Source organism: Carcharodon carcharias, chromosome 1 (genome assembly GCF_017639515.1).
Source record: "Carcharodon carcharias isolate sCarCar2 chromosome 1, sCarCar2.pri, whole genome shotgun sequence".
NCBI lineage: Eukaryota > Metazoa > Chordata > Chondrichthyes > Lamniformes > Lamnidae > Carcharodon > Carcharodon carcharias.
In genome coordinates, this window is record NC_054467.1 from 77,718,113 (window position 1) to 77,744,817 (window position 26,705).

General features: G+C 42.1%; 1 protein-coding gene across 2 annotated transcripts in view; it reads left to right on the top strand.

Moving 5' to 3' along the window:
- Positions 1 to 26,705, top strand: part of LOC121277008 (tolloid-like protein 1) — a 427,048-nt gene that overhangs the window by 218,199 nt on the left and 182,144 nt on the right. For both annotated transcript variants that reach the window (XM_041185854.1, XM_041185863.1), the window contains exons 8-9: positions 15,144 to 15,249; positions 17,575 to 17,699. In XM_041185854.1, coding sequence (XP_041041788.1) covers positions 15,144 to 15,249; positions 17,575 to 17,699 — 231 coding nt within the window. The remainder of the gene's footprint in view (positions 1 to 15,143; positions 15,250 to 17,574; positions 17,700 to 26,705) is intronic.

The window sequence follows — 26,705 nt, forward strand, 5'->3', positions numbered from 1 at the left end:
GACATGCTGAATATTTCCAGCATTTTCTTTTTTTATTTGCATTCCAGAATCTGCGGTATTTTACTTTCTTGTAAAATAATGCTTGTTAATAAGATTTATCTCTAACTTGCTTTATTTTCTTTTTCATTTTGTTTAGCAGCATTTTTCTTTATTCACTTGAGGGATGTGGGTGTCTCTGGCTCGGCCAGCATTTATTGCTCATCCCTAAATGCCCATGAGAAGGTGTTGGTGGCAAGTTGCCCTTCTTGAGTCACTGTATCACATATATTTCAGTTTTTAGAGCAATGTTTTTTTGATTGCAATAGGAGGAAAGCACTTTATTAAATCGCAAGTCGAAGGCAGGGAGATTTCCAGAGCTGTTCCCATTGTGCTGTCGTTTCAGATTTAAGAAATTCATGTGGAACAGCCAAGAAATTGAGGAGGCTCGTTATTTGAGGAATTCACGATTCCAAGAGAAGGTTCCAGAGGGTCCTGAAATTCTCTGTTAAGACAACAAGTAGTGAAAATCCATGATTCATGTAGCACCTACTATGATTTTCACTTTAGATGAAATAAACAGGATTAATTGTTTACAATTGAGACTTTGATAGCTTGTCAACTGGGAATATTTTTGGCATGACTTATGATTCAAATTAATTACTTTTTTATTGTTTAATCTTTTTGCATTGGATGAAGCATTAATTACTTAAAGCATTTGCAATAGTATTTATAGTTGTCATTGAGTGTGTTTTTTTTTTATTAAGAGCTAAAAAGCCCAAAAGGATCATGTTCTTACATGACATACTGTTGCTAAGAGCATTGCAATGACCACGTTGCTGATGATTATACTGCTAATCATTCAGTAAGAATCAATAACTTTGAATTTTTATAGATTACATATAATCAAACATATTACAGTTGCATAGTCTACTGCGAAGTTTTAATTTAAATAGATACCCATGATGAGACACAATTGAATAATATTTCAATGGTAGAACTCCCATTGGATGTCCAGAAATCAAATTAGGTTCATAAATAACATTTAACTTTGATTGCTCTCAGAGTGCACTTTTTTAGCTCTTGGATGGGACACTGAAGGGACACTGTCTTGTGTCATAAAAAGCTTTATCTCAGGTTAGCTGGGAGAATTAGTAGAGGGGCTAGTTTTGCCTCCTGTCATTAAGGTAATTGCCATGGAGAAGTTTATCCTGCCATTTTTGAAGTTAAGTATAGATGTGATAAAACAATAAATGTTTTATATAAAATCCCAGGTTCATGGAAGTGATTTGCAGGATGGCATTTTAGTCTGATTTGTGAGACGGTGCACTGCTGATTATTTTAATCCACATAAGGTTCCTTGTTAAAAACAAAAAAACTGCGGAGGCTGGAAATCCAAAACAAAAACAGAATTACCTGGAAAAACTCAGCAGGTCTGGCAGCATCGGCGGAGAAGAAAAGAGTTGACGTTTCGAGTCCTCATGACCCTTCGACAGAACTTGAGTTCGAGTCCAAGAAAGAGCTGAAATATAAGCTGGTTTAAGGTGTGTGTGTGGGGGGCGGAGAGATAGAGAGACAGAGAGGTGGAGGGGGGGTGGGTGTGGTTGTAGGGACAAACAAGCAGTGATAGAAGCAGATCATCAAAAGATGTCAATGACAATAGTACAATAGAACACATAGGTGTTAAAGTTAAAGTTGGTGATATTATCTAAACGAATGTGCTAATTAAGAATGGATGGTAGGGCACTCAAGGTATAGCTCTAGTGGGTTTTTTTTTATAATGGAAATAGGTGGGAAAAGGAAAATCTTTATAATTTATTGGAAAAAAAAAAGGAAGGGGGAAACAGAAAGGGGGTGGGGATGGGGGAGGGAGCTCACGACCTAAAGTTGCTGAATTCAATATTCAGTCCGGAAGGCTGTAAAGTCCCTAGTCGGAAGATGAGGTGTTGTTCCTCCAGTTTGCGTTGGGCTTCACTGGAACAATGCAGCAAGCCAAGGACAGACATGTGGGCAAGAGAGCAGGGTGGAGTGTTAAAATGGCAAGCGACAGGGAGGTTTGGGTCATTCTTGCGGACAGACCGCAGGTGTTCTGCAAAGCAGTCGCCCAGTTTACGTTTGGTCTCTCCAATGTAGAGGAGACCACATTGGGAGCAACGAATGCAGTAGACTAAGTTGGGGGAAATGCAAGTGAAATGCTGCTTCACTTGAAAGGAGTGTTTGGGTCCTTGGACGGTGAGGAGAGAGGAAGTGAAGGGGCAGGTTTTGCATCTTTTGCGTGGGCATGGGTTTGTGCCATAGGAGGGGGTTGAGGAGTAGGGGGTGATGGAGGAGTGGACCAGGGTGTCCCGGAGGGAGCGATCCCTACGGAATGCCGATAAGGGGGGTGAAGGGAAGATGTGTTTGGTGGTGGCATCATGCTGGAGTTGGCAGAAATGGCGGAGGATGATCATCCTCCTACTGCATTCGTTGCTCCCAATGTGGTCTCCTCTACATTGGAGAGACCAAACGTAAACTGGGCGATCATCCTCCGCCATTTCCGCCAACTCCAGCATGATGCCACCACCAAACACATCTTCTCTTCACCCCCCCTTATCGGCATTCCGTAGGGATCGCTCCCTCCGGGACACCCTGGTCCACTCCTCCATCACCCCCTACTCCTCAACCCCCTCCTATGGCACAAACCCATGCCCACGCAAAAGATGCAACACCTGCCCCTTCACTTCCTCTCTCCTCACCGTCCAAGGACCCAAACACTCCTTTCAAGTGAAGCAGCATTTCACTTGCATTTCCCCCAACTTAGTCTACTGCATTCGTTGCTCCCAATGTGGTCTCCTCTACATTGGAGAGACCAAACGTAAACTGGGCGACTGCTTTGCAGAACACCTGCGGTCTGTCCGCAAGAATGACCCAAACCTCCCTGTCGCTTGCCATTTTAACACTCCACCCTGCTCTCTTGCCCACATGTCTGTCCTTGGCTTGTTGCATTGTTCCAGTGAAGCCCAACGCAAACTGGAGGAACAACACCTCATCTTCCGACTAGGGACTTTACAGCCTTCCGGACTGAATATTGAATTCAGCAACTTTAGGTCGTGAGCTCCCTCCCCCATCCCCACCCCCTTTCTGTTTCCCCCTTCCTTTTTTTTTTCCAATAAATTATAAAGATTTTCCTTTTCCCACCTATTTCCATTATTAAAAAAAACCCACTAGAGCCAAACCTTGAGTGCCCTACCATCCATTCTTAATTAGCACATTCGTTTAGATAATATCACCAACTTTAACTTTAACACCTATGTGTTCTATTGTACTATTGTCGTTGACATCTTTTGATGATCTGCTTCTATCACTGCTTGTTTGTCCCTACAACCACACCCACCCCCCCCCCCCTCCACCTCTCTGTCTCTCTATCTCTCCGCCCCCCCACACACACACCTTAAACCAGCTTATATTTCAGCTCTTTCTTGGACTCGAACTCAAGTTCTGTCGAAGGGTCATGAGGACTCGAAACGTCAACTCTTTTCTTCTCTGCCGAAGGTTCCTTGTTGTAGTTTATAGCATCATTAAAAGGAATTATAACTTTAAATAAATCACGGATATTCCCAGGGTTTATGATATCATCAAAATTTTTCAGTGGAATTATAGCTGAGTACTAGCATTCATCCTTCTTGGGAGAAGATCAACTATGCCAAGGGTGCATGTCAGTTCTGTATTGAACATCGTCTGTTGTGGCTGTATAGGTTGATTTATGAGTGGCTCATTGCTAAATATCAAAAATAGTTTAAGAAATCATCAGCAGGGTAGTGACGAATCCTAAATATTTATGACTTGTTAAACAAGTTTCAACATTGCTTTTTAGTTGTCTGGCTTGAGTATAAAATAGTGACTAAGTATATTTTCCCCTCTACATTTACATCACATTATTACACTGCAGTATTCTAAAGCCCTTTATGCAATTCTTGTCTTCTTTAGAGTCCAGTGATTGTTATGTCTACAAATAAAATCCTGCACCAGCAATATCTCACAGATAGTGCCTGGTCAGTAACAATTTGATGATATGTCTTTTTTTTTCCAGTGGTGTTGGTTGAGGGATGAATATTGGCTGAGACATGAGTAGAAAGTTCTTTTTTTTATTCATTCATGGGATGTGGGCTTCGTTGGTTGGGCCAGCATTTATTGCCCATCTCTAGTTGCCCTTGAGAAGGTGGTAGTGAGCTGCGTTCTTAAACTGCTGCAGTCCATAGGTACACCCACAGTGCTGTTAGGGAGTTCCAGGATCTTGATCCAGTGACAGTGAAGGAACGGCTTTCCCAGAAGGTGCCATGGAATTTTTAACATCCATTTGAGTTCTAAGAATGGGTAGACATGATTAGCATATTATCCCAAGGTTGGCACCCCTGACAGCACAAACCCTCTTCTACAAGCACTGAGGTGTCAGTCTGGATTTACATATCCATATCTGGTGTGTGGCTTGAAGTTATGAATTTCTAACTCAGATTTGAGAATGATCCCAAATAAATCAGGCTAATATTGTTGAATAGTAATTAGTTGCAATTACAACTGGGTACATTAAAAGTATTCAGTTATAGATGATTGAGCATCAATTGTGTAGTATGCTGTGGAGAACAATATCAGAAAATCGGGCATGCCTATAATGCCCTTGATTTTCCTCCATTTATGTTAATGGGTAAAAACTACTGTAACTCCTGACACCAACTAGGAAGATGTGAGAAACTGTCATGCATGTGCACTTGGCCCACATTGCGGCCATTGGCACATATGCAATTGCTGCTGGCACATTTTTGGTCAGCAACAGAAGCATCAGTGGTTTTAAAATGCTTGTGTGGGGAGCATTTGATTTAAAATTGTCGCAGAAACTGGATAATATCAAACCACAGGAGAATTTTATTGGAACACAAATTAAATTGATCAATTTCAGAACAAGTTTCAACTTTAGTTAAGGGAAGCACAGAGGGGGAAAAATGACACTTAAATCACATTAATTTGTCTTTCCTTGGAAATGCAAGTTTGCACAAATTGCAGCAACTTTATTGTAAAAGGACACATTTGATTTATGTTTATTTGGGAAACCAGCTCGTTAAAGGCTTTATGGAGAGAGTTCCTGTCCAACCCTAATAACACAGTTGGTAACTATTGGGATTCTTAATCCCAGAGTCAAAGGCCCAGACTTTCGCTATGGCAGAGAGGCTCTCCATTGTGGCAAAAATCCCAGAAATGACCGGAAATTCTAAGCCCTGCTCCTGAATGTGGCATTTCCTATTTTCACAGGGGAGGGACTGGAATTGAGCTGGGGTTCATGCATGCGCAGTTTAGGGATGCAGCTGGCCATTTAAATCACCAGCTGCCTCCACTGAAGTGGGACTTTGGTAGGTTAGGAATGTGAAACCCAGAGTGTGCAGATTAGATCAGGTCAGAGGAGGTCTTGGTGAATTAATTTGGATACAAAGGGTATAACTTTGGTGAGATAAAGTACCCCATTGTATATGGTCCTGGGGCATCCTTTGGGAGGGGTAAGGCACCCTTTGAGATTGTTAAAATTAAACATGAATTTTCATAAAATGCATAAACTCGTTGGAACAGCCACAACTGCCATGGAGCTGTCAAAGGATATTAGGTGAGTTGGCAAGGAGGGGGTAAGGGCAAAGGATGGTGGGTGGGAGGCATGGGTTGGCATGAGTTAGCACTAAGTTGGTATAGGGGCTATGAAGGGTCATGGGAATATGGGGGGGCATAGAGGTGTATAAGGGTTGGTGGGAGGCATGAGGGGTGGTGGAGGATGGTTAGAGGGCCATGGGTTGGTATAGTAGGTATAAGAGACAATGGGGCAATGGGTAGAGTGGCATGGGTTGGCATAAGATCATTGGACATAGGTACAGAAGCAGGCAATTTGGCCTTTTGAGCCTGCTCCACCATTCAATAAGACCATGGCTGATCTGATTGTGGTCTCAGCTCCAAAGTCCTGTCTGCAGCCCATAACCCTTGAGCCACTTGTTTGCAAACAACCATCTAATTCAGCCTTGAATAAATTTAAAGACCCAACCTTCACTATCTTCTGGGGAAGAGAATTCCACATTCTAACGATCCTCTGGGAGAAAAGAAAATCTCCTCATCTCTGTCTTAAAAGGGAAACCTTGTATTCTTAAACCATGTCCCTGAGTTCTAGTTTCCTCTACAAGATGAAACATCCTCCCAGTATCCACCTATTGTTTCCTCAGGATCTTGTATGTTTCAATAAAATCACCTCCCATTCTTCTAATCTCAAATGGGTATAGGCCTAACCTGTTCAAACAACACTTTCATCCCAGGAATGAGTCGAGTGAACCTTCTCTGAACTGCTTCTAAAGCAATTATATTCTCTTTCAAATAAGGAGACCAAACTGTACAATGTACTTCAGATGTGGTCTCATCAAAACCCTGTACAGATGCAGTAAAACATCACCAATTCTATATTCCATTCCTCTTGCAATAAATGCCAACGTTCCATTTGCCTTCCTAATCACTTGCTGTACCTGCATGCTAACTTTGTGTTTCATGTACCAGGACATCCAGGTCTCTCTGTACCACCAAGATCTGCAATCTCTTGCCATTTAAATACTATATTGTTTTTCTATTCTACCTGCCAAAATGGACAAGTTCACATTTACCCACGTCATACTCCATCTGCCAAATTTTTGTCCATTCACTTAACTTGTCTTTTGCCCTTTGCAGACTCTCTACCTCCTCTTGACAACTTATTTTCCTGCCTATCTTGGTGTCATCAGCAAATTTAGCTACCATACATTTGGTCCCTTCATCCAAGTCATCGATATAGATTGTAATAAGTTGAGCCCCAGCACCGATCCCTGTGGCACTCCACTAGTAACAGCTTGCCTATCTGAAAAAGACCCATTCATTCCTACTCTCTGCTCCTTGTTAGCCACCCTTTATCCATGCTAATCCTCATACCCCTACACCAGTAACCTTTGATGTGGCACCATTCCAAATGCCTTTTGGAAATCCAAGTACACCACATCAACTGGTTTCCCCTTTACCCACCCTGAATGTTATTTGGTCAAAACACTCTGAAGATTAGTTAAACATGATTTTCCTTTCTCAAAGCCATGTTGGCTCTGCCTGGTCTCATTGTGATTTTCTAAGTATCCTGCTATAACTTCCTTAATAACGAATTCTAGAACTTTTCCTATGCCGGTGTAAGGCTAACTGGTGTATAGTTTCCAGCTTTCTGCCTCCCTCCTTTCTTGAACAAAGGTGTTACATTAGCAATTTTCCAATCCTGTGGCACCCTTTCGAAATTTAAGGATTTTTGGAAGATTATAACCAATCTATCTCTGCCACCACTTCTTTTAAGCCGGAAATTCTCCCATTGCTGTACACCTGAACCGGGCGGAAAATCTGGGCCATAGTCTCAGGTCCCACATTGGGTGATGATTTTTTAAATTAATATTTTACCTCCACCGCTGAAGATGGATGGATGTAATGTTTTCACCCCTGTTAGTTTGTCTTCTGGAAAACAATGTGTCTCAAAAACGAATTGATGGATTTCAACCAAACTTGGTACGCAGAGTTTGACTCAAGGAAAAACTGATTAGCTTTTGGCAAAGGTGTGGACCTGGATCCTGGAATTTTTTAGAGGACCCATCAACATAGGGCGAAATGACTTTTTAAAGAATGTTTTGAGCTGTTTTATTTAGAATGTTGTTCATAGCTTAATGTTATGGTCTGTCTCAGCTGCTGAAGTGAAATTTGTCACAGCCGTCAAAATGAGAGCAGAGTTTTAAAAACATGTTGTTAGATGTGGATCGCCCTGAAGCCTCCTCAGTGAGAAGGAAACTCATTAAAAATATAGCTTTTCTCAGCTTTGAGGTTACAGAGCATCAACCAGGCAGGGAAAGGTCTCAAGGAAGAGCTGCATACTTGTAATAACATTGAGTTAACACAGGGTGGCGGATGTGTGTGGTCTACTGTGTGCAGTCTTCATTTGTTTCAGAGCTGTATCTGAAGCTCCATGAAGGTGGCTGCTTTCTCCAGGGCAGGCATTCTCACAGTTCCCTAGAAAACTAGTCCACTAGCATCAAATTGGACTCTTTCATCCTATCCGTTGTTGTGGAGAGTGCAGGAGACACCTCTTAGTACCTGGTGAAGTTGTTAACGCATTTCTAACTTTCTCCTGAATGACAGTCCCCAGGGTTTAGCATCCGTGCCCAATTGAGTAGAGCTTGAAGAGGATAGTGCCCTTGATGCAGACTCTTCGCAGTTGTCCCTGCCACCAGTGTCTGCCCATGTGCACTTACAAGTTGTGAATTTCCAGGTGAAAACTACTTCAGTGGATCCACTGAAGTGCGAGCCTTTGCACTGATGTATGGCTGTATGCTCTTTGATGGTGCACTCTCAGAAGGAATGAGGGTCCTCTGAGATATCATCATTGTGCATGGCCATAGACACTTGATTTTCATGTGTAGGCCCTGGAAGAGCAAATAAACAGTTATGATTAAGTACCAATCTTGATGATCACTATAGTTAAGTCATTTATGAAATAAAGTCAGCATGTGTGCAAAATATATTTTTAATTCACCAGGTATCTGATGGAGAGGAATACAGATCTGCTATTTATCTCCAGGGTTTCCCCTTCTGCATCTGTGAACTGCACAAAATGCAGGGAACCATCTCCAGTCCTTTCCCTCTCCCTTGCATTTTGCTATCTCTTAAAAGGGGTGAATATTCACTCAATTAATTCAGTGTATTTTATGATGCTGACTATTAGACAGATGTATCGTATTGCATAAGGGTAGGACTGAGTGGCATTAGTGGATGGATAATTGGGAAGGTCAGAAAATGCATAGAAAATGAAAGTTGGCTGCTGGAACCTTTAGCATGTGTAAGGAGTGGTGTGATGGAGTACGCTTGGCAAGACAGAATGAAAGCCAGGGCCGGATGATCACCACAGAATGTTGGTCAGTCAGCAATTGTACTCACTTTTCTTGACCCTCTTAGGTTACTAAGCTACTTCCTGCACTGCTTTCAAGAGCAGGCCACAACATTCTTGCTGCTCACCTCCTCAATTACCTCCAGTCGCACCTTCCTGTTTAAAGCATCAGGTTTCTTCTTCCCATTTATAGGAAAAAGTATTTCCCTGCTACTCCTGACTGCAGCCAGCAATAAATTGAGTGAAGCATCATTGAATCAGGGTGCTGTCCTTGCTCTTCATGAATCCATGTTTAGACACTTGCCATCTCCTCCAAATTCAATTTTTGCATTAGCTTTATTCGATTTAAGATCGTCATTCAGGTGCAAATCATGCCAGCCACATACCTTGGAGGCATGACAATTGCAATAATTGAATTTAAAGTGGAGAATTAATCCTGTTAAGTTTCTTTCTGGCTTTTGCACACACAATTACCCTCTCACCACACAGAGCCCAACTTTGCTTAATATAGGGGCCTGTATAACTCTTTCTGCAGCTGACCAGCCCATTTAAGTATCTATTTAGTAATACACTCCAAACAAGTAAGGATAGGGATAACTCTAGAAACTTCAGTTTATACATAAAAACAAATTGGAATTTTAAACTATGCTGACATTTATAGATTGCAGTTGACAATGGGCTGGTTATTGCTGAACAGTGAAAATTTGATAAATGGGAGTAATTTTATTCCTGGATCAGGATTATGTGCTTAAAGTAGAATTGCATTAGAACTAAGCCCCAGGAGACTTAATCCTTGTTGTGCTACTTTGGAACTGAATTGCAAGATTTCAGCAGCCTCTTATTTTTAATACAAGGTTTTCTTTCCCCAGTTCTGTATGAAGTTGCCGACAGTTACTGGGATATGGTTTCACATGTGCTGGTAACTTTCTGGTACCTCAAACGGTATTCTCTATCAATATATTGTCACAGATAGAATTTGTTTTCCTTTTACTGCCCAGGATCAGTATGTTTGTATGTAAGAGGCATGTGCTTCTTTACCCTCAGAGTGTGGATCCCAAATTAAATCATTTCAGCAGCAAGTTGTTTTTTAGTTTAAAAACAAAGAAGGTTATTCATCCTTACACACTTACCCCAAATTAAATGGAAGGTCTCACTCATAAATCTCACCCACACTCACATGCATAAAAGTTCAGTACAGATGAAGGTAATATACTGTCACAGTTTATAATTAATTATCTCAGTCTCTGTCTCAGCAGGTCTATAGTCCCTTAGATGTAGTTGATGCTTTAAAGTTGAAGTGAAGGTCTTGTAAAGTGAGAGATTCTCAGCAGGCTGTGAGGCTTCTTATAATCAAATTTCTAGGAGGTTGCTTATCAGATGGGCTTTAACAGGTTGGGGAATCTTTCTGTCTGGTAGGATCTCCCACTTTAAAAGCATTGCCTTTTATTACTTTGGCTGCTTTTGGTGACTTTCAGCTAGTTCGATGGTTTTTGGTGGAACTCTGTCTACAAGGTTTTAAAAACAAACATTTTTCCCTCATCCTGTGACTTTGCACAAGTTCAAAGAGCAGAACCTTTGGGTCAGCAAGTGGGGGCGGGGCCCACTTGCTGACGTGTAAATTGATGCGCGGTAACGTCGGGTGAGTATCCCGACGTCACCGCATATCATTCAGATATTCAGTTTGGTGGGCGTGCACCGGATTTGGCTGTGCATCTGCTGAACTATCAAAGGCCTATTAAGGCCATTTAACTATCAACTAAAATATTTAACTGAGCTACCCGTCCAACCTTAAGGTTGATGGGCAGGTGAAGAGCCCAGGCGGTTATCGCATTTATCATGAAACCTCATCCACGGGTGGGATGAGGTTTCACAAAGGTTTTTAAAGTTTAATAAAATTTTTCAATAAAATTAATTGACATGTCCCAACATTTTTTTTCTGTCTTTATTAAAATTTTGAAAGATCAAACTGAGATTTCTGTGCTCTTTTGAGCACATGTGCGAAAGAGCCCAGGCCCTGACTCAACCTACTCCCCCTGCCCGCACAGGGAGCACTCAGCGCTTCTGGGTGTGCTCAAGCTGGGCGGGCCTTAATTGGTCCGCCCATGTAAAATGGAGGCATGCAGCCGATTGCAGGCGGCGATCAGCTGCGTGCCTGCCCATGCCCGCTCCCGTCCAACTGCCCTGACGGGGAGAGAATTCTCCCCAAAGTCTTTTTTCCATTCAGAGGTTGGTGTGTATATTGATTCCAATCATTCTGTGTTGTCGGTCGACACCTTGAGATTCACCCAGTCTAGTTTGAATGAGGGAAACAGTGGAAGGTGTCATAATCCTTGGCCAGACCCCCAAGTTGTTATTGAGATCTGGTTAGGGGCCAATAACGTTTTGTTTAAAGTGGATAAAGTTTGAGATTTAAGGCACTTGCCCAGTCAATAAAACCACAAGATTCCATAGGTTTTGAACAAACAGCAATGAACTTTATTATGCGAAGACAGAAAGATAAAACAATTTAGAATATCTATCTTATATTCTAACATTCAGGGTAAATATGAGGCACATGTGAATTAACAAGTAAACTGTGGTCCAACACATCACACTACACAATAAATGCCAAATGTGACCAAAATGGATTCCATGGATTTCTCAACAACCCAGATGTCAGCAAACACTGTTAAGTCAACCAATCTCACTGAAACTTTGTCTTTCTCACAATAGTTTCCAATCTTTACCTTCAAAGATCTTGCCTTGGAAATCTCTCCAAAAGTCGTTCCAACTCGGATGGCTTCAACAACCACCCACCTCATAGGGTTTCAATCTCATCTCCCGAGATTCCGTTCCCTTGGATTCTCGAATACACTCAAGCACCAAATTACAGGTACAATTTCAGCTTTTTGGCCACGCCAAGCGGAGCACGACCACTTCAAAGGTGTACCTTTACCCCAATGGCTCGCAGCATGGAGTCATTAAACTTTGGCCACCTTCTTGGATCTTCAGGAGTTCTCTTTAGCTCTCTTCAATTACCAAACTTGACATCAACAACGGCCACCTCCAGGGTTTCAATCTTGTCTCCCAAGATTCTGTTCCCCTGGATTCCTGAATATACGCCCAAGCACCAAATTACAGGTACAACTTCAACCTTTGGCCATGTTAAGCAAAACACTGCTGCTTCAAAGGGGTACCTCTGCCCTAGAGGCCTGCTTTGATTATCAGGGCTTCTCCTGAGACCGCTTTAGTTTAAGCCTTCTCCCCGTAGCCCTTTCCCTAACTTGGAGCCAGTTTCTCTGCTTTCTTTTAACTGAAATTAACTGGGATTTGTTTCTGACCCCTGTCTTTGTCCCTTAACTGGGACTTCCTTTGGGACTGCTCCCTGTCCCCTCTCCCCTTTTTGTGACCTCTCACTGGACACTTGCTGGCTATACCACCCCCCACCTGGTCAGCTAACCTGGGTTTTTGCGTCCTCTTTCTTTTCTCTCTATGTGCAGGCGTGCAGGGCCTGTCCTGGGCCTGAAAACCTAAAATTGCTGAACTGTGTGTGTGCAGCCTGCCCCCGGCTGTCACATGCGCTGAAAGTCTTTGGTCCATCAGTGAGTTCCCGACCTTCGCGTTCAATAAGGTAAGTTTGGGTTTCTTAACAAAAGTTGATAGGATCCATTCACATCTGCCTTGCACATATTGGGCTGGGCTGGGTGGGACCCGCTCACCGACAAGTAAAATGACACGGGATGACGTCGGGCAGAACTCCCCATGTCACCGCGCACTATTTAAATTTCCAGGAAGGCAGGGGCGCAGCAAATTGGCCAATTGAGGCCATTGACAGATCAATTAAAGTAATTAGTGGACGTGCCCGTCCAACCTTAAGGTTGGTGGGCAGGCCAGGAGCCCCAGCGGGAACTAGAAAAAACATGAAACCTCATCCACAGGCGGGTTGAAGTTTCATGTAGGGTTTTAAAAATTTTAATCAAGTTTTTTTTGGAAATTATGAACATGTCCAACTCATGTGGAATTAGAAAATTTAAAGCATACCTGGGACTGAACCTGGGACTTCTGACATTGTCACATGAGGGGACATGTAAGGGAAATTTTTTTTTCTATTTTTAATATATTTGCACGCAGAGGCGATCTCCCTGAGGTAGCACTTAGCCTGTTTCGTGCGCATGCGTGAAAGGGCGCACTCTCGATTTTGGGAATCCCCCCCCCCCCCCACCGCCTGCACAGGGAGCACATAGTGCTTCCCTGTGGACGTCACACTGGGCGGGCCTTGTAAAATGGCGCCATGCCTCCGATTGGGGGTGCCGATCGGAAGCACGCCCGCATGCGCCCGCCCGTCAACTTTCCCCCCGATGGGGGGACAATTCAGCCCATTGAGTTTCAATATCCCCTTTTGCCCAGGGAGTAACAGAGTCAGGTTGGCTGGAATTGCTGAGTCCGTTTTTTTGTGTTGGCCCATCCTTAATGAAGTGTGAATTCCCTGGATCACTGTGAATGCCCATATTTGAACAGGTATTCACTTGAGTCTTAGGATTGTCTGCAGATCAAATGCCAAAGGTCACATGATTTGCAGCAGCCATTTTAATAGTCTGTTTGTCTAGTTTTAAAATATAAAAGCACTGGCCGAAAGTTCATAATATACTGGGACATGACAGTATGTTGTCATCAAATACCTGTGGGCTATTCAATAATGCAGTGAAGCCTGATCCTTTCTGACTACATCATCATTAGGGGTAACAGGATAGTGATCAAGAGCTTTAAATTTATTCCCGATCCCTTAGTTACCAGCACTGTCGTCAAGTTCAGCAACCCAATTGTTACTGCTGAAATTAGAAAATTTAAAGCATACCTGGGACTGAACCTGGGACTTCTGGCGTAGTTTAGTGTACTGGATGGGGCTTTTACCTAACTGTAGCTCAATGAAATCCAGCTTCACACTAATATGACAACCATTAACTTGTAAAGCATTGAACAAAGTTCACAGTGCTTTGCAAATCCACAACTTAAGAACAGTGAACACACAGAGATAACAATGCAATACATCAAAGATATATTGTTCCAGCTGTGACCCATTATGTTCCAGGCATTGTGAGTTTGCAAAGGTTTTGGAAATTCCTTCGGCCTGTTTTCAGGCTTGAAATCAGTGCTGTACACAGGGTCATTTGGGAGGCCTAAGGTTAGCCTAAAATTGTGCTCTGAGCTTCACTAATGTTAATTAGGCAATAAGTCAACATCTGTTACACCTCCAGAGGTGCTTTTCCATTTGCAGAAAATGAATATTGGGCCACTTGCTTCATTGGCAATAGCCCACAGGTAAGTCTGAGATGAGGGGTGGAACAGCAATGGGGAGATTGGTGATTGAGTTGTTGTGGAGCTGAGGAAACACTCCTGCTCCTACTGGTTCTATAGGCATGTTTTAAAAAAATGTTTTCCTTCAAAATTTACCTTTTGATGGTGGCTTCTGGTTAGGCCATCATGTTCGTCTCATTATCACACAAGAAACAATCCTGACTCCTGTTCAGTCCAAACCAATTTCTGCAAGAGAGCATAAACCTGTCATTCAACCCATTATATATACATACGTAAGGTGCCTAATACTTGTTGTAAGTGGCCACTTGGGATCTCTGCAAATCTGCCTGGAGCAATATGTAGATGTCCATAATGAAGCTGACAATTGGGCTCAATGTTTTCCTACTCATCCTGAAATTGGTTTGTTTTGCTTCAGTTTCCACCCAGAAACCAGACAGAAATGGGACCAATTTCTACTTCAGTAAATGGTAAATTCTAGAATTATTTATGAATTGTGAATTTAGTGCACCTAAAAATGAACAAAACACTGCCAGTATTCCATTCAAGGCTCTTTCAGAGCCTGGTATTGGTGAGTACTGAGCAGTATTCAATTATTGTGTATTATTAGCCTGAGCCGGAAGAATTTGGTCCTTGCAGTGTAATACTTGGATCAGGAATTTTATTCAATGGAGGTTGGCTCAAATGATTTGCGTACACAACCACTGTATGCTGGAAGCAGAATTGTATTCAGATCAGGAATACTTTTTCTGAAGTTGATTGTTTAGGAAAAGATTTTGTTATTCTTTATGAATTCAGCAAACCATATGTAACTTGGTAGAGCAATGGGAACATTACAATTTGATGCCTTTACAGCAGCAGTTTCAGAATTTTGTGGGCAGTAATCACTAACATTGTTCAATGGCTAACCTCAATCTTTCCTTCTTACTGCATGCAGGCCAGGAATACAACTTCCTCAAGATGGAACCCGGTGAAGTGAACTCCCTCGGGGAAGCATATGACTTTGACAGTATTATGCACTATGCTAGGAACACCTTCTCAAGGTTGGAGTCTAAGGTTACATCTCTTTGACTTTTACATTTTGTCAGCTGTTTGAGTACAATGAAAACTCTTTCTCTGGATTAATACTGGTTCGGGGCTCTACTGTCTATACTGCATAGTGAAGTTGTTCATTTTTCTGTCCCCCTTTTTAATTGTTATCTAAATAACCTGATGTTGTACACGAAACTAATGAAGATTGCATTGGAGACCAGGAGATTAGAATGGTTAATTGTTTTTAAAGCATTTTTATTAATTACAGGAATAAAATTGTCTAAGTAAACATACTAGGGCCATTCTCATGTGTCAAACAGCACAACTTCAATATGGAATTATTTTCAGGGTCAAAAACGATCTGGAATGTGTAAAATATATCACGAACACATGAAGTTGGGACAGAAGAAGAAGTGTATAGTTAGAAACAATCCATGTTTCTCATATGTACTGAGTTGGGTGATTTCAGGCAAGTGGCTTCTGGGGTATACATTAATCTTAGTACTCCTAAGCTTGGAATGTTAAAATCTATTTCTGATTGTCATTCAGTGATTCATGCTGGAAAGGGCATATTGTTTGGCTCCCTAACTAGCAACACTAAAGCCCACTGTAGAGATTCCAGTGCTCTCTTAGTTAAATCAGCTAACCACTCACAATACATCAAAGGTCTACTCTACTCATTGTATTTCCACACTGAATCATTGAGGGTGCATTCAGTATCTTCTTATTTAAAATTATTAGTGGAAGATCATTTGGAGTGGAGTTCAGAGCTCAAATATGCAAAGATTAAAGTACAGAATTTACAAAATAACACTCTCAGTAGAGAGCTTTGAAGTTTAAGGAATGCAGAGCAGGCATTTGGGAATGAGATCAGTGCATCTCATATGAGTTTCTTCTACTATTAAAACTAATTGATGGAAAATTGTGGGATGCATTGATCTCTTGCACTCAATATGCACGGATATCATGCAATGTTGTACTTCAGGAGCACAAACTCATAAAATCTATATCTAACAGTGCTGTAGGACTGATTTACTATTCGGTTACTTTAAATTTTATATGACATTGGTCAAAAAACAAAATACCTACATTAGATAAAAACAAAAAAACTGCGGATGCTGGAAATCCAAAACAAAAACAGAATTACCTGGAAAAACTTAGCGGGTCTGGCAGCATCGGCGGAGAAGAAAAGAGTTGACGTTTAGAGTCCTCATGACCCTTCAACAGAACTAGATCTAGTTCTGTTGAAGGGTCATGAGGACTCGAAACGTCAACTCTTTTCTTCTCCGCAGATGCTGCCAGACCTGCTGAGTTTTTCCAGGTAATTCTGTTTTTGTTTAAAATACCTACATTGTTCTCCGAAGTTTTCTTCCAGTTTTAATAAAATAGTATGTTAGCTTTAGTAAATTAAGGCCTGGCCAAGTGGACTTTTTGGATTTTTAAATTCTGGTCCTGTGCATTCTAATATTCCTGTGTTCCAAACCTGTGACGGGTTTGCTGAAATATCTTTTGGAACATGAGGATTGCTTAAAGGGTTGTAAGTAATTGTTGAAGAAGTATGCATTTATCCATAGATTTCATAAAAATTAGTAGTTTAGTACTGTGATTTAACACTTAGGTATGTGGTAATAAATATATTTTGATTTTTGATTATCATTTTAATTGCCAATTTAGCCTGATTCTCTCCTTATTCAAAATCTACACAAGCACACTTCCAGCATGGTGGGTGGACAGTGATCAAAAGCAGGAGCCCTGGCACACCAAGGCTCCTTCAACAGCACCTTCCAAACCCTATCACCTAGAAGGACAAGGACAGCAGATGCATGGAAACACCACCATCTGCAAGCTCCCAAATAAGCCACACGCCATCCTGACTTGGAACTATATCGCTGTCACTGGGCCAAGATCTAGCAACTCCCTAACAGCACTGTGGGTGTTCCTACAACACATGGGCTACTGTGGTTTAAGAAGGCCATTCACCACCATCTTCTCAAGCAATTAGGGATGGGCAATAATGCCCACATCCCGTGAATGAATATAAAAGAAAATCCCTTTCTCAATCCACAGGAGATGTAGTGCCCTATTTCCTGTCTTGCTGAGATCAACTAGCTCATCACAGACCGAAAATTGAACTTGGACATTTATTATTTGCTGAATTTAGACAATATTACTGTGTGACACTCTGAAATATTCTTTACACGTATGTTTTATAATGTTATGAAAAATTGCAAAGAAATAGAATCTTTCCACCTCCCCACTCCCACCAAATTCAGAAACACAAATGGGGTAAACTGACAGTATCATCTTATTAAGTGACTGTTCTTTCTTTTTCTTAGAGGAATGTTTCTGGATACCATTCTCCCTGGACGTGACGAAAATGGCATAAGACCTGCCATTGGCCAACGTGCACGTTTAAGTAAAGGAGACATTGCACAGGCAAGGAAGCTGTATAGATGTCCAGGTATTATGCTGCACACATGGGGATTGGGTCTACATTTATTAGAATATAATTAAGACATAAATTACTGTAATTAATTGCAAAACACAATTCACTGATATGGCATTAATGTCATGAAGCATGAGAAATCAGTATTGTTGCAGTGATGATGTAAACAACCATTTATCAAGAATGCTGTTTATAATATCAACTGTTACCAAATCATTATGGGAGAAGAGAAATAATAAATACATTAAATTGCATCGATTGTAGAGCACAACAAAAGACTAGATCATACTCTATTTGCAAAGTGTCATACTCTATTTGTGAAATGCTCAGCCTTAGCTCTTTTTGCTCTTCTCGCCCCCTGGATTCTTTGTTTAAATCTCAAGCTTTTAACAAACTCTCAGCTGTTGAGAATTCTACTAAGAGGCCAAGAACCTGATTAGATTCTGCCACATGCTCATCTGGGGTTAGCTTCGTAACTGTAAATAATGAGTTTGTCTTCCAAGGGACAGCATAAGTAATATTTGAGGCTGAAAGTATCCCGTCACCTTCACATGAAAGCAAGCTGACTTCGGGGAAGTAGTGACTTGAGATGGACAGGACAAACTAAGTTCCACATATCAATCTGGTGATCAAACACATGCAAACCAAATCAGAAGGAAACAAAAGTTTGGTTTTACACAGGATGTGGTACAACCCTAGTTAAAGCTACAATGTGTGTAATATATAATGAAGTATGACAATGCTTCAATTCCATTTATTTCGAATTAAGGTATGCTGCTTCTGGCTCTCCTCCCTTTCCTAACAGTGAGCATTGCTTTATACTTTTTCACTAAGACTGTGCCCCTATTAAATATGGAAATTAAATTGTCGATGCATAACAAAAGTCTGTTGACAAAGGCTAAGAGGTGAAACGCAGCATTCAAAAGTCTGAATCCATGTTATGTTCTTTTATGCTGCTCCACTCTTTTTCCATGAACTGATCAACTAGTTGTGAGTGCGACATGTCTGCAAGGAGCTACTAATTATATCATCATTAGTACAACAATCTATTGAAGGCCAGTTAGAAGAAAATATTAACTATAATTGAAGAACATTAGAACATAAGAACTAGGAGCAGGAGTAGGCAATTCAACCCCTCGAGCCTGCCCCGCCATTCATTACGATCATGGCTGATCTCATTTTGGCCTCAACTCCAATTTCCCACCCTCTCCCCATAACCTTTCAGCCCATTACTAATTAAAAATCTGTCTATCTCCTCCTTAAATTTATTCAGCGCCCCGGCACTCTGAGGTAGTGAATTCCACAGATTCACGATCCTTTGAGAAAAATAATTCCTCCTCATCTCTGATTTAAATCTACCACCCCTTAGCCTAAAACTATGGCCTCTCATTCTAGAATGCCCCAGAAGGGGAAACATCCGCTCCACGTCTACTTTGTCTATCCCCTTTAGCACCTTATACACCTCAATTAGATCTCCTCTCATTCTTCTAAACTCTAGCAAGTATAGGCCGAAACTGTTCAATCTCTCCTCATAAGATAAGCCCCACATCTCTGGATTCAATCTCTCCTCATAAGATAAGCCCCGCATCTCTGGAATCAATCTAGTGAACCTCCTCTGAACCGTCTCCAGTGCAACTACATCATTCCTCAAGTAAGGGGACCAAAACTGTGCACAGTACTCCCAGTGCGGTCTCACCAATGCCTTGTACAGTTACAACAACACTTCCCTATTTTTATACTCTATTCCTTTAACAATAAATGCCAAAATTCCATTTGCCTTCCTTATTATCTGCTGGACCTGCATACTAGCTTTCAGCGATTCATGCATGAGGACACCCGGATCCCTCTGCACTGAAGCATTCTGAAGTTTCTCTCTATTTAAATAATAAATCGCCTTTTTATTCTTCCAACCAAAATGGATGACCTCACACTTATCCACGTTACACTCCATCTGCCAAATTTTGGCCCATTCACCTAACCTGTCCATATCCATTTGTAAATTTCTTATTTCTTCATTGCAACTTATTTTCCCACCTATTTTGGTGTCATCTGCAAATTTAGCTATTGTACCTTCTATCCCTGAATCCAAGTCATTAAGAAATAAAAGTACATGAATTTAAACCATTAAAACATTATGGAATCTTGTTGTAGCATTGAGTATCCTGACAGAGGGATCGGAAGTGCATGGGACTTATGCTCGTAGGTGGGATGGCTAATCACATGCAGTCACGCAGCAGCCAACCAATTAGATATGGACAAATGCCTGACCAATTCTACAGTGAGGTGGGCAGGACATCGCCAACCCTTCCATTACCTCATGGGATGAAGGTCTAGGCACCATATTTAAAGTGCACTTGGATAGGTATTCAGCCCCTGCAATCCGGGGAGGCAGTGGCATAGGGGTAATAGAAACATTGAAACTAGGAGCAGGAGTAGGCCATTCAGCCCTTCGAGCCTGCACTGCCGTTCATTATGATCATGGTTGATCATCAAACTCAATAGCCTGCTCCCGCTTTCTCCCCATACCCTTTGATTCCTTTAGCCCCAAGAGCTATATCTAATTCCTTCTTGAAAACATACAATGTTTTGGTCTCAACTACTTTCTGTGGTAACGAATTCCATAGGCTCACCACTCTCTGGGTGAATAAATTTCTCCTCATCTCAGTCCTAAATGGTCTAACGCATATCCTCAGACTGTGACTCCTGGTTCTGGAGTCCCCCACCATTGGGAACATTCTTCCTGCATCTACCATGTCTAGCCCTGTTAGAATTTTATAGGTTTCCATGAGATCCCCCCTTATTCTTCTGAATTCCAGCGAATATAATCCTAATCGACTCAATCTCTCCTCATATGTCAGTCACGCCATCCCAGGAATCAGTCGGGTAAACTTTCGCTGCACTTCCTCTATAGCAAGTACATCCTTCCTCAGATAAGGAGACCAAAACTGCACACAATATTCCAGGTGTGGTCTCACCAAGGCCCTGTACAATTGCAGCAAGACATCCCTGTTCCTGTACTCGAATTCTCTGGCTATGAAGGCAAACATACCATTTGCCTTCTTTACCGCCTGCTGCACCTGCACGCTTACCTTCAGTGACTGGTGTACAAGGACACCCAGGTCTCGTTGCATATTTGCCTCTCTCAATTTATAGCCATTCAGATAATAATCTGCATTCCTGTTTTTGCTATCAAAATGGATAATCTCACATTTATCCTCATTATACTGCATCTGCCATACATTTGTCCACTCACTCAGCTTGTCCAAATCACACTGAAGCATCTCTGCATCCTCCTCATAGCTCACCCTCCCACCCAGCTTTGTGTCATCTGCAATATTGTCACTGGAGTAGTAATCCAGAGACCCAGGGTAATACTCTGGGGACCTGGGTTCGAATCCCATCATGGCCACCAAATGGTGCAATTTGTATCCAATAAATATCTGGAATTAAGACTCTAATGATGAACATGAAAAAATTGTCAATTGTCATAAAAACACTTTTGGTTCACTAATGTCCTTTAGGGAATTGAATCTGTTGTCCTTACCTGCTCTGGCCTATATGTGACTCTAGATCCACAGCAATGTGGTTGGCTCTTATCTGCCCTCTGAAATGGCCTAGCAAGCCACTCAGTTGTATTAAGCTGCTAAAAAGTAAATAAGGTATGAAATTGGATGGCCTCCTTGCACCGACAATGGCAAATTCAGCCTTGTTGATCCTGCAAAGTCCTCCTTACAAATGTGGGGGTTTGTGCTAAAATTGGCAGAGCCATCTCACAGACTGGCCAAGCAACAGCCTGACATAGTCATACTCATGGAATCATACCATACAGATAATGTCCTAGACACCATCATCACCATCCCTGGATATGTCCAGTCCCACCGGCAGGGCAGACCCAGTAGAGGTGGCGGCACAGTGGTCTACAGTCAGGAGGGAGTTGCTCTGGGAGTCCTCGACATTGACTCTGGATACCATGAAGTCTCATGGCACCAGGTTAAACATGGGCAAGGAAACCTCTTGCTGACTACCACATAATATCCCCCCTCAGCTGATGAATCAGTGCTCCTCCATGTTGAACACCACTTGGAGGAAGCACTGAGGATGGCAAGGGCGCAGAATGTACTCTGGGTGGTGGACTTCAATGTCCATCACCAAGAGTGGCTCGGTAGTACCACCACAGTCGAGCCGGCCGAGTCCAAAAGGACATAGCTGCTAGACTGGGTCTGTGGCTGGTGGTGTGGGAACCAACATCCTCATCCTCACCAACCTGCCTGATACAGATGCATCTGTCCATGACAGTATCAGTAGGAGTGACCATTGCACAGTCCTTGTGGAGACAAAGTCCCTTCTTCACACAGAGGATACCCTCCGTCATGTTGTGTGCTACTACCACTGTGCTAAATGGGATAGATTTCAAATATATCTAGCAACTTAACTATGAGGCGCTATGGGCCATTAGCAGCAGTAGAATTGTACTCAACCACAATCTAACCTCATGGCCTGGCTTATCCTCCACTCGACCATTACCATCAAGCCAAGGGATGAGCCCCGGTTCAATGAACAATGCAGGAGGGTGTGCCCGGAGCAGCACCAGGCGTACCTAAAAATAAGGTGTCAACGTGGTGAAGCTACAACACAGCATAAGTAGTAAGCGATAGACAGAGTTAAGTGAGTCCACAACCAACAGATCTAAACTCTGCAGTCCTGCCACATCCAGCCATGAATGGTGGTGGACAATTAAACAACTCCGTGTGGGAGGTGCTCCACAAAAATCCCCATCCTGCATAATGGGGGAGCCCAGCACATCAGTGCAAACGGTAAGGCTGAAGCATTTGCAACAATCTTCAGCCAGAAATGACGAATGGATGATCCATCTTGGCCCCCTGTGGAGTTTCCCAGTATCACAGATGCCAGTCTTCAGCCAAGTTGATTCACTCCATGTGATATCAAGAAACGGCTGAAGGCACTGCCAGTAGCAGCAAAAATTCTGACTTATGTAGGCCTTGATTTTAACTTATCATCTGGTAGAAGCCGGGCAGGGTGGTATTTAAAATGAGGGATGCAACTTATTTCTAATGACCCAGTGCCTTCCCACCATTACTTGATGTTAACCAACTCCTTTTGAGAAGGTGAGCAGGACACCTATAGGAATGCAGTACAATGCTCTTTAAATTTGTAGATTGGGTTCCGATGAGATCATTGAGATGTGACGTCATTTAATTGGAGACCTGAGCCGGGGAATTGTAGATAAGAGGAGGCACATACAGATTGTTAAATTTCATTTGAAGTATCCTTGTGGGCCAGGAGGATCAGATGTGCTCTCCTGGGGCTCACAAGGAAACCTTAGGCTTTTTTTTATTCTGGGCTTTTCCTCTCCATCCTGATCATGTCCAGAGCTCCTTCACCATTTACCTAAGTGCTGCCCAGTCCTGTAGGTTCCAGGTTGCAGCCTCCTGCTGCCAAATTATTATTCTAACTGACAAGACAGTGCATATGGCTGTGTTCAGGCAAGAATCAGAGAAAATCTGAGGAACTGTTGCCCAGCCATTAATATTGCCCAGGCCTTGGTCTTCTAGCTATATTCCAGGTGCATTGCTCGCTTCAGGGCTTGCTTGTGTCACTCCTGTTCCCCCTTTAAAATTGGGGCCTATGACTCTACATTTCCTCCTATTTTTTGTTTAAAGCCCCATACTTGCAACCATTGGGAGATTGGAGCATGACACCTGGCTAAATTTTCAAGGCATTTAGGGACAGCTCATATTATCTAAGGCCAGAAATGGTGGGCACATGGGAATGTGCAACTGATGCCATTTATTTCCCTACCTTATAACAGTGACTCCACTACAATAACAAGTACTCCCTTGGTTGTGAAGTGCTTCTGAATGTCCTGAGATAGGGAAAGCTGCCATATGAATGCAAATTCATTCATTGCTTCTATTTACGCCATCAACAGCCTTGTGCACATTGGGCATCTGCACTTCCCTGGTTTATAACATTGCTAGAGCATTGATAGCATATAAAATTGAACAGGTTGAGGTTTCCCTACCGCAATCAATTAAAGGGATGATTTGCATCCTGGAAATCACGCAGTGAAACTAACAGTACAAACTTCTTGTTAAAAATAATTAGGCCCACCCAATAAAGATGAGACCTACCACTGTTGCAGGTTTGTTTTCTAACTCCTTTTTTCCATACCCATCTAATATCATACTCACTCTATTAATGGTATGCTTACTTGTCTGATAGCCTGCAATGCTCCTGACCCAAAAAGTATCTTATGGTCTATGATCTATGGTCTTAATTGCACATGTTCAAGTTGCCGGTTACCTGCTAGCCACCACCCCCCCCCCCAACCAACCCTGCCCTCTGTTTACAAATTCCATTGCATCAGGGAGGCATTAGAAGATTGACATGCCATCTGAGAGCTCAATTTTCAAAGTGCACTCCCAATTGGCCTTGCCCCCAGTTGCGGTTGAAAACCTAGCCCAATGTCTCAGCCAAACTGAGCCTTGAGTATTTTTTTTTAAATAGACACACTTTCAGTTTTCCTTTATTGCGCCAAATGGGCATATTGTCACACAAAAAAAAAACTAATTCCTGTGATTCCATTCTGCACCCTAATCTTCCCCAAATCCTGGGGCAGGGCCATTGGGAGAGGGGGTATTTGTGCCATTTGTGGTATTTCAGGGGTGATCCACAGTGGGGGAATTTCCCAAACAGCACCCTGTCTCAATAAGCGTCAGCCATTCTGGATGAAAACTAAAGTGTTAAAATGGATTTCACTAATTTAATGTTCTGTCAGGAAAATAGTATTTGAAGCAGCCGTGGGCTTCACTTCCACCCGGGCCTGGTTCTAGTGTGCATGCATCACGCAGAAGATGGAACTAGTTGTATATCTGGTGGGTGATGTACATAAGAAATAGGAACAGGGGTAGACTACACTGTCCCTTGAGCCTGCTTTGCCATTCAATAAGATCATGGCTGATTTTAAGCATCTACTGCAAATTTCCACCTATTCCCATATCCTTGAGAGACCAGCCTTAAATACATTCAATGATGGGAACTCCCACAACCCTCTGGGGTAGAGAATTCCAAAGACACTCAGTCCCTTTAGTGAAGAAAGCTCTCCTCATCTTGATCCTAAATGATTGGCCCGTTATCCTGAGTCTGTGCCCCGTGTTTTAGATTCTCCAGCCAGGGGAAGCAACTTAGCAGTGTCGATCCTATCAAGCTCCTTCAGAATTCTGTACATTCCAATTAGATTACTTCTCATTCTTCTAAACTCCAGGGAGTATAGGCCCAATTTACTCAGCCTCTCATCATAGGACAACCCTCTCATCCCAGGAACCAATATAATCTTACCTCTCCTTGTGGCATGCACAGAAGCATGAGCTGCCCATCCCCATTTCTCTCAGAATTTTGATGAAAAGAGAGACGTTGCAGACTGTGTGCATGTGACATGCACTCCAAGTTCTTCTCCCACACTGGAATTACACCTATGAAGTGGATAAGCTTTTAGGATCAAGGAAAAGCTAATAGACAAAACAAGAACTGTCCCTTATCCATAGATTAATGCCATGTTCCAGATTTGTCACTATGTCTGCCAATTCATTCTGTCTTCAAAACCAAGCCTAATTTGAACCCATTTAATGTAATTGCTTCCATGGTAACTTATTTCATAATTATGTCTTTCTTTGGGGTAAATTTGCTGTGACTGTTAGGACTAGTACGCCTGTTGATTGTGCACTAATTTTGTGCATTAGTGTTAACAGAGTGGTCACTGACTTTTCCTGGTGTTCTTGGGAGTATGTAGATGTAATACATACTAATGGACTCACCCAGAATTAGCAGACATTTTACAGAGCAATTAATGGGAAATGTGCACATTTACTTAGTGTTTGCTTGAATGGTATGTTACATTAGGTTTGCAAAATTCAAGCTGGCACAAAGAGAACCAGCATTGCCATTATACACGCAAAGACATGCCCTCCCTTTTACCAGCAAAAGATTACTGCTCCCTATATAGGCTATATAGCATGGGATCACTGTGGAAAAATAAGTCTATATTAATAATCATTTTCAGGCGAGTGCTCATAATGTACACATCTTCAATAAATCAAGATTTTCCCAGTTTTTTAGAGGAGGATAGAATACATGGATAGCCTCTGAGAAATGAGTGTTATATGTTCTAAATGTATCCGTTGACATGTCTGCAGACCCTCTGCCAACCTCTCCCATGCCCCTCCAACCACACACACATGCACACACATACACACGCACGCATGCACATACATACATCGGTGTAGTAATCCAATGTGCAATATATCTTTAAGACGAATGTTGTAATGGAAGATCATATGATCTTGGTATCAAATAGCATAGTAGCGCAGGCTACCTCTGTAGTCAGTAGTCTTGAGTTCGAGTCTGAAGTGTAAATACAGAGTTTTGAGTTGTAAGCACACAAGTGTAGCTGCTGAGTTCATTTTCTAAATAAACAGAATGTGTTCCTTCTAAGAATGATCTACTGATCTTCTCTGTCTTGGTACCAACTCGGTCACCCTGAAACAAGCATGCAGCCCGGATCCTTTAATCCCAACAAACCAGGATAAAGGATCCAACAAATGGGCAACGAGAGTAAAAAGCAAGAGAAAGACAAGAAAGGAAGAGAAAAAGCAAGGATGAATGAAGGAAATCAAGAGAACTGAAATCGGGCTGTACATTGCATGGTAATTGTAAGTAAAGAAAATTTTCTGTCCTGATCTTTGAAGCAATCCTCTCAGAGCATGCTACAATTTGGAAGAGTTGAAAATTTCGATCCAGCCTCGGACAATTGGTCTCATTATGTTGAACAGCCAGGCAAACTGCGGGGTTGGAGAAGAAGCCTGCAATCCTCTTATCCATGTGCGGGAGTAAGACATATGGATTAATTCGAAATTTGTTGGGGCCCAGTGCCCCAGATTCAAAAAGTTATGATGACTTAGTGAACCTCATAAAGAATCACTACCAGCCAAAGCCCTCGGTGAT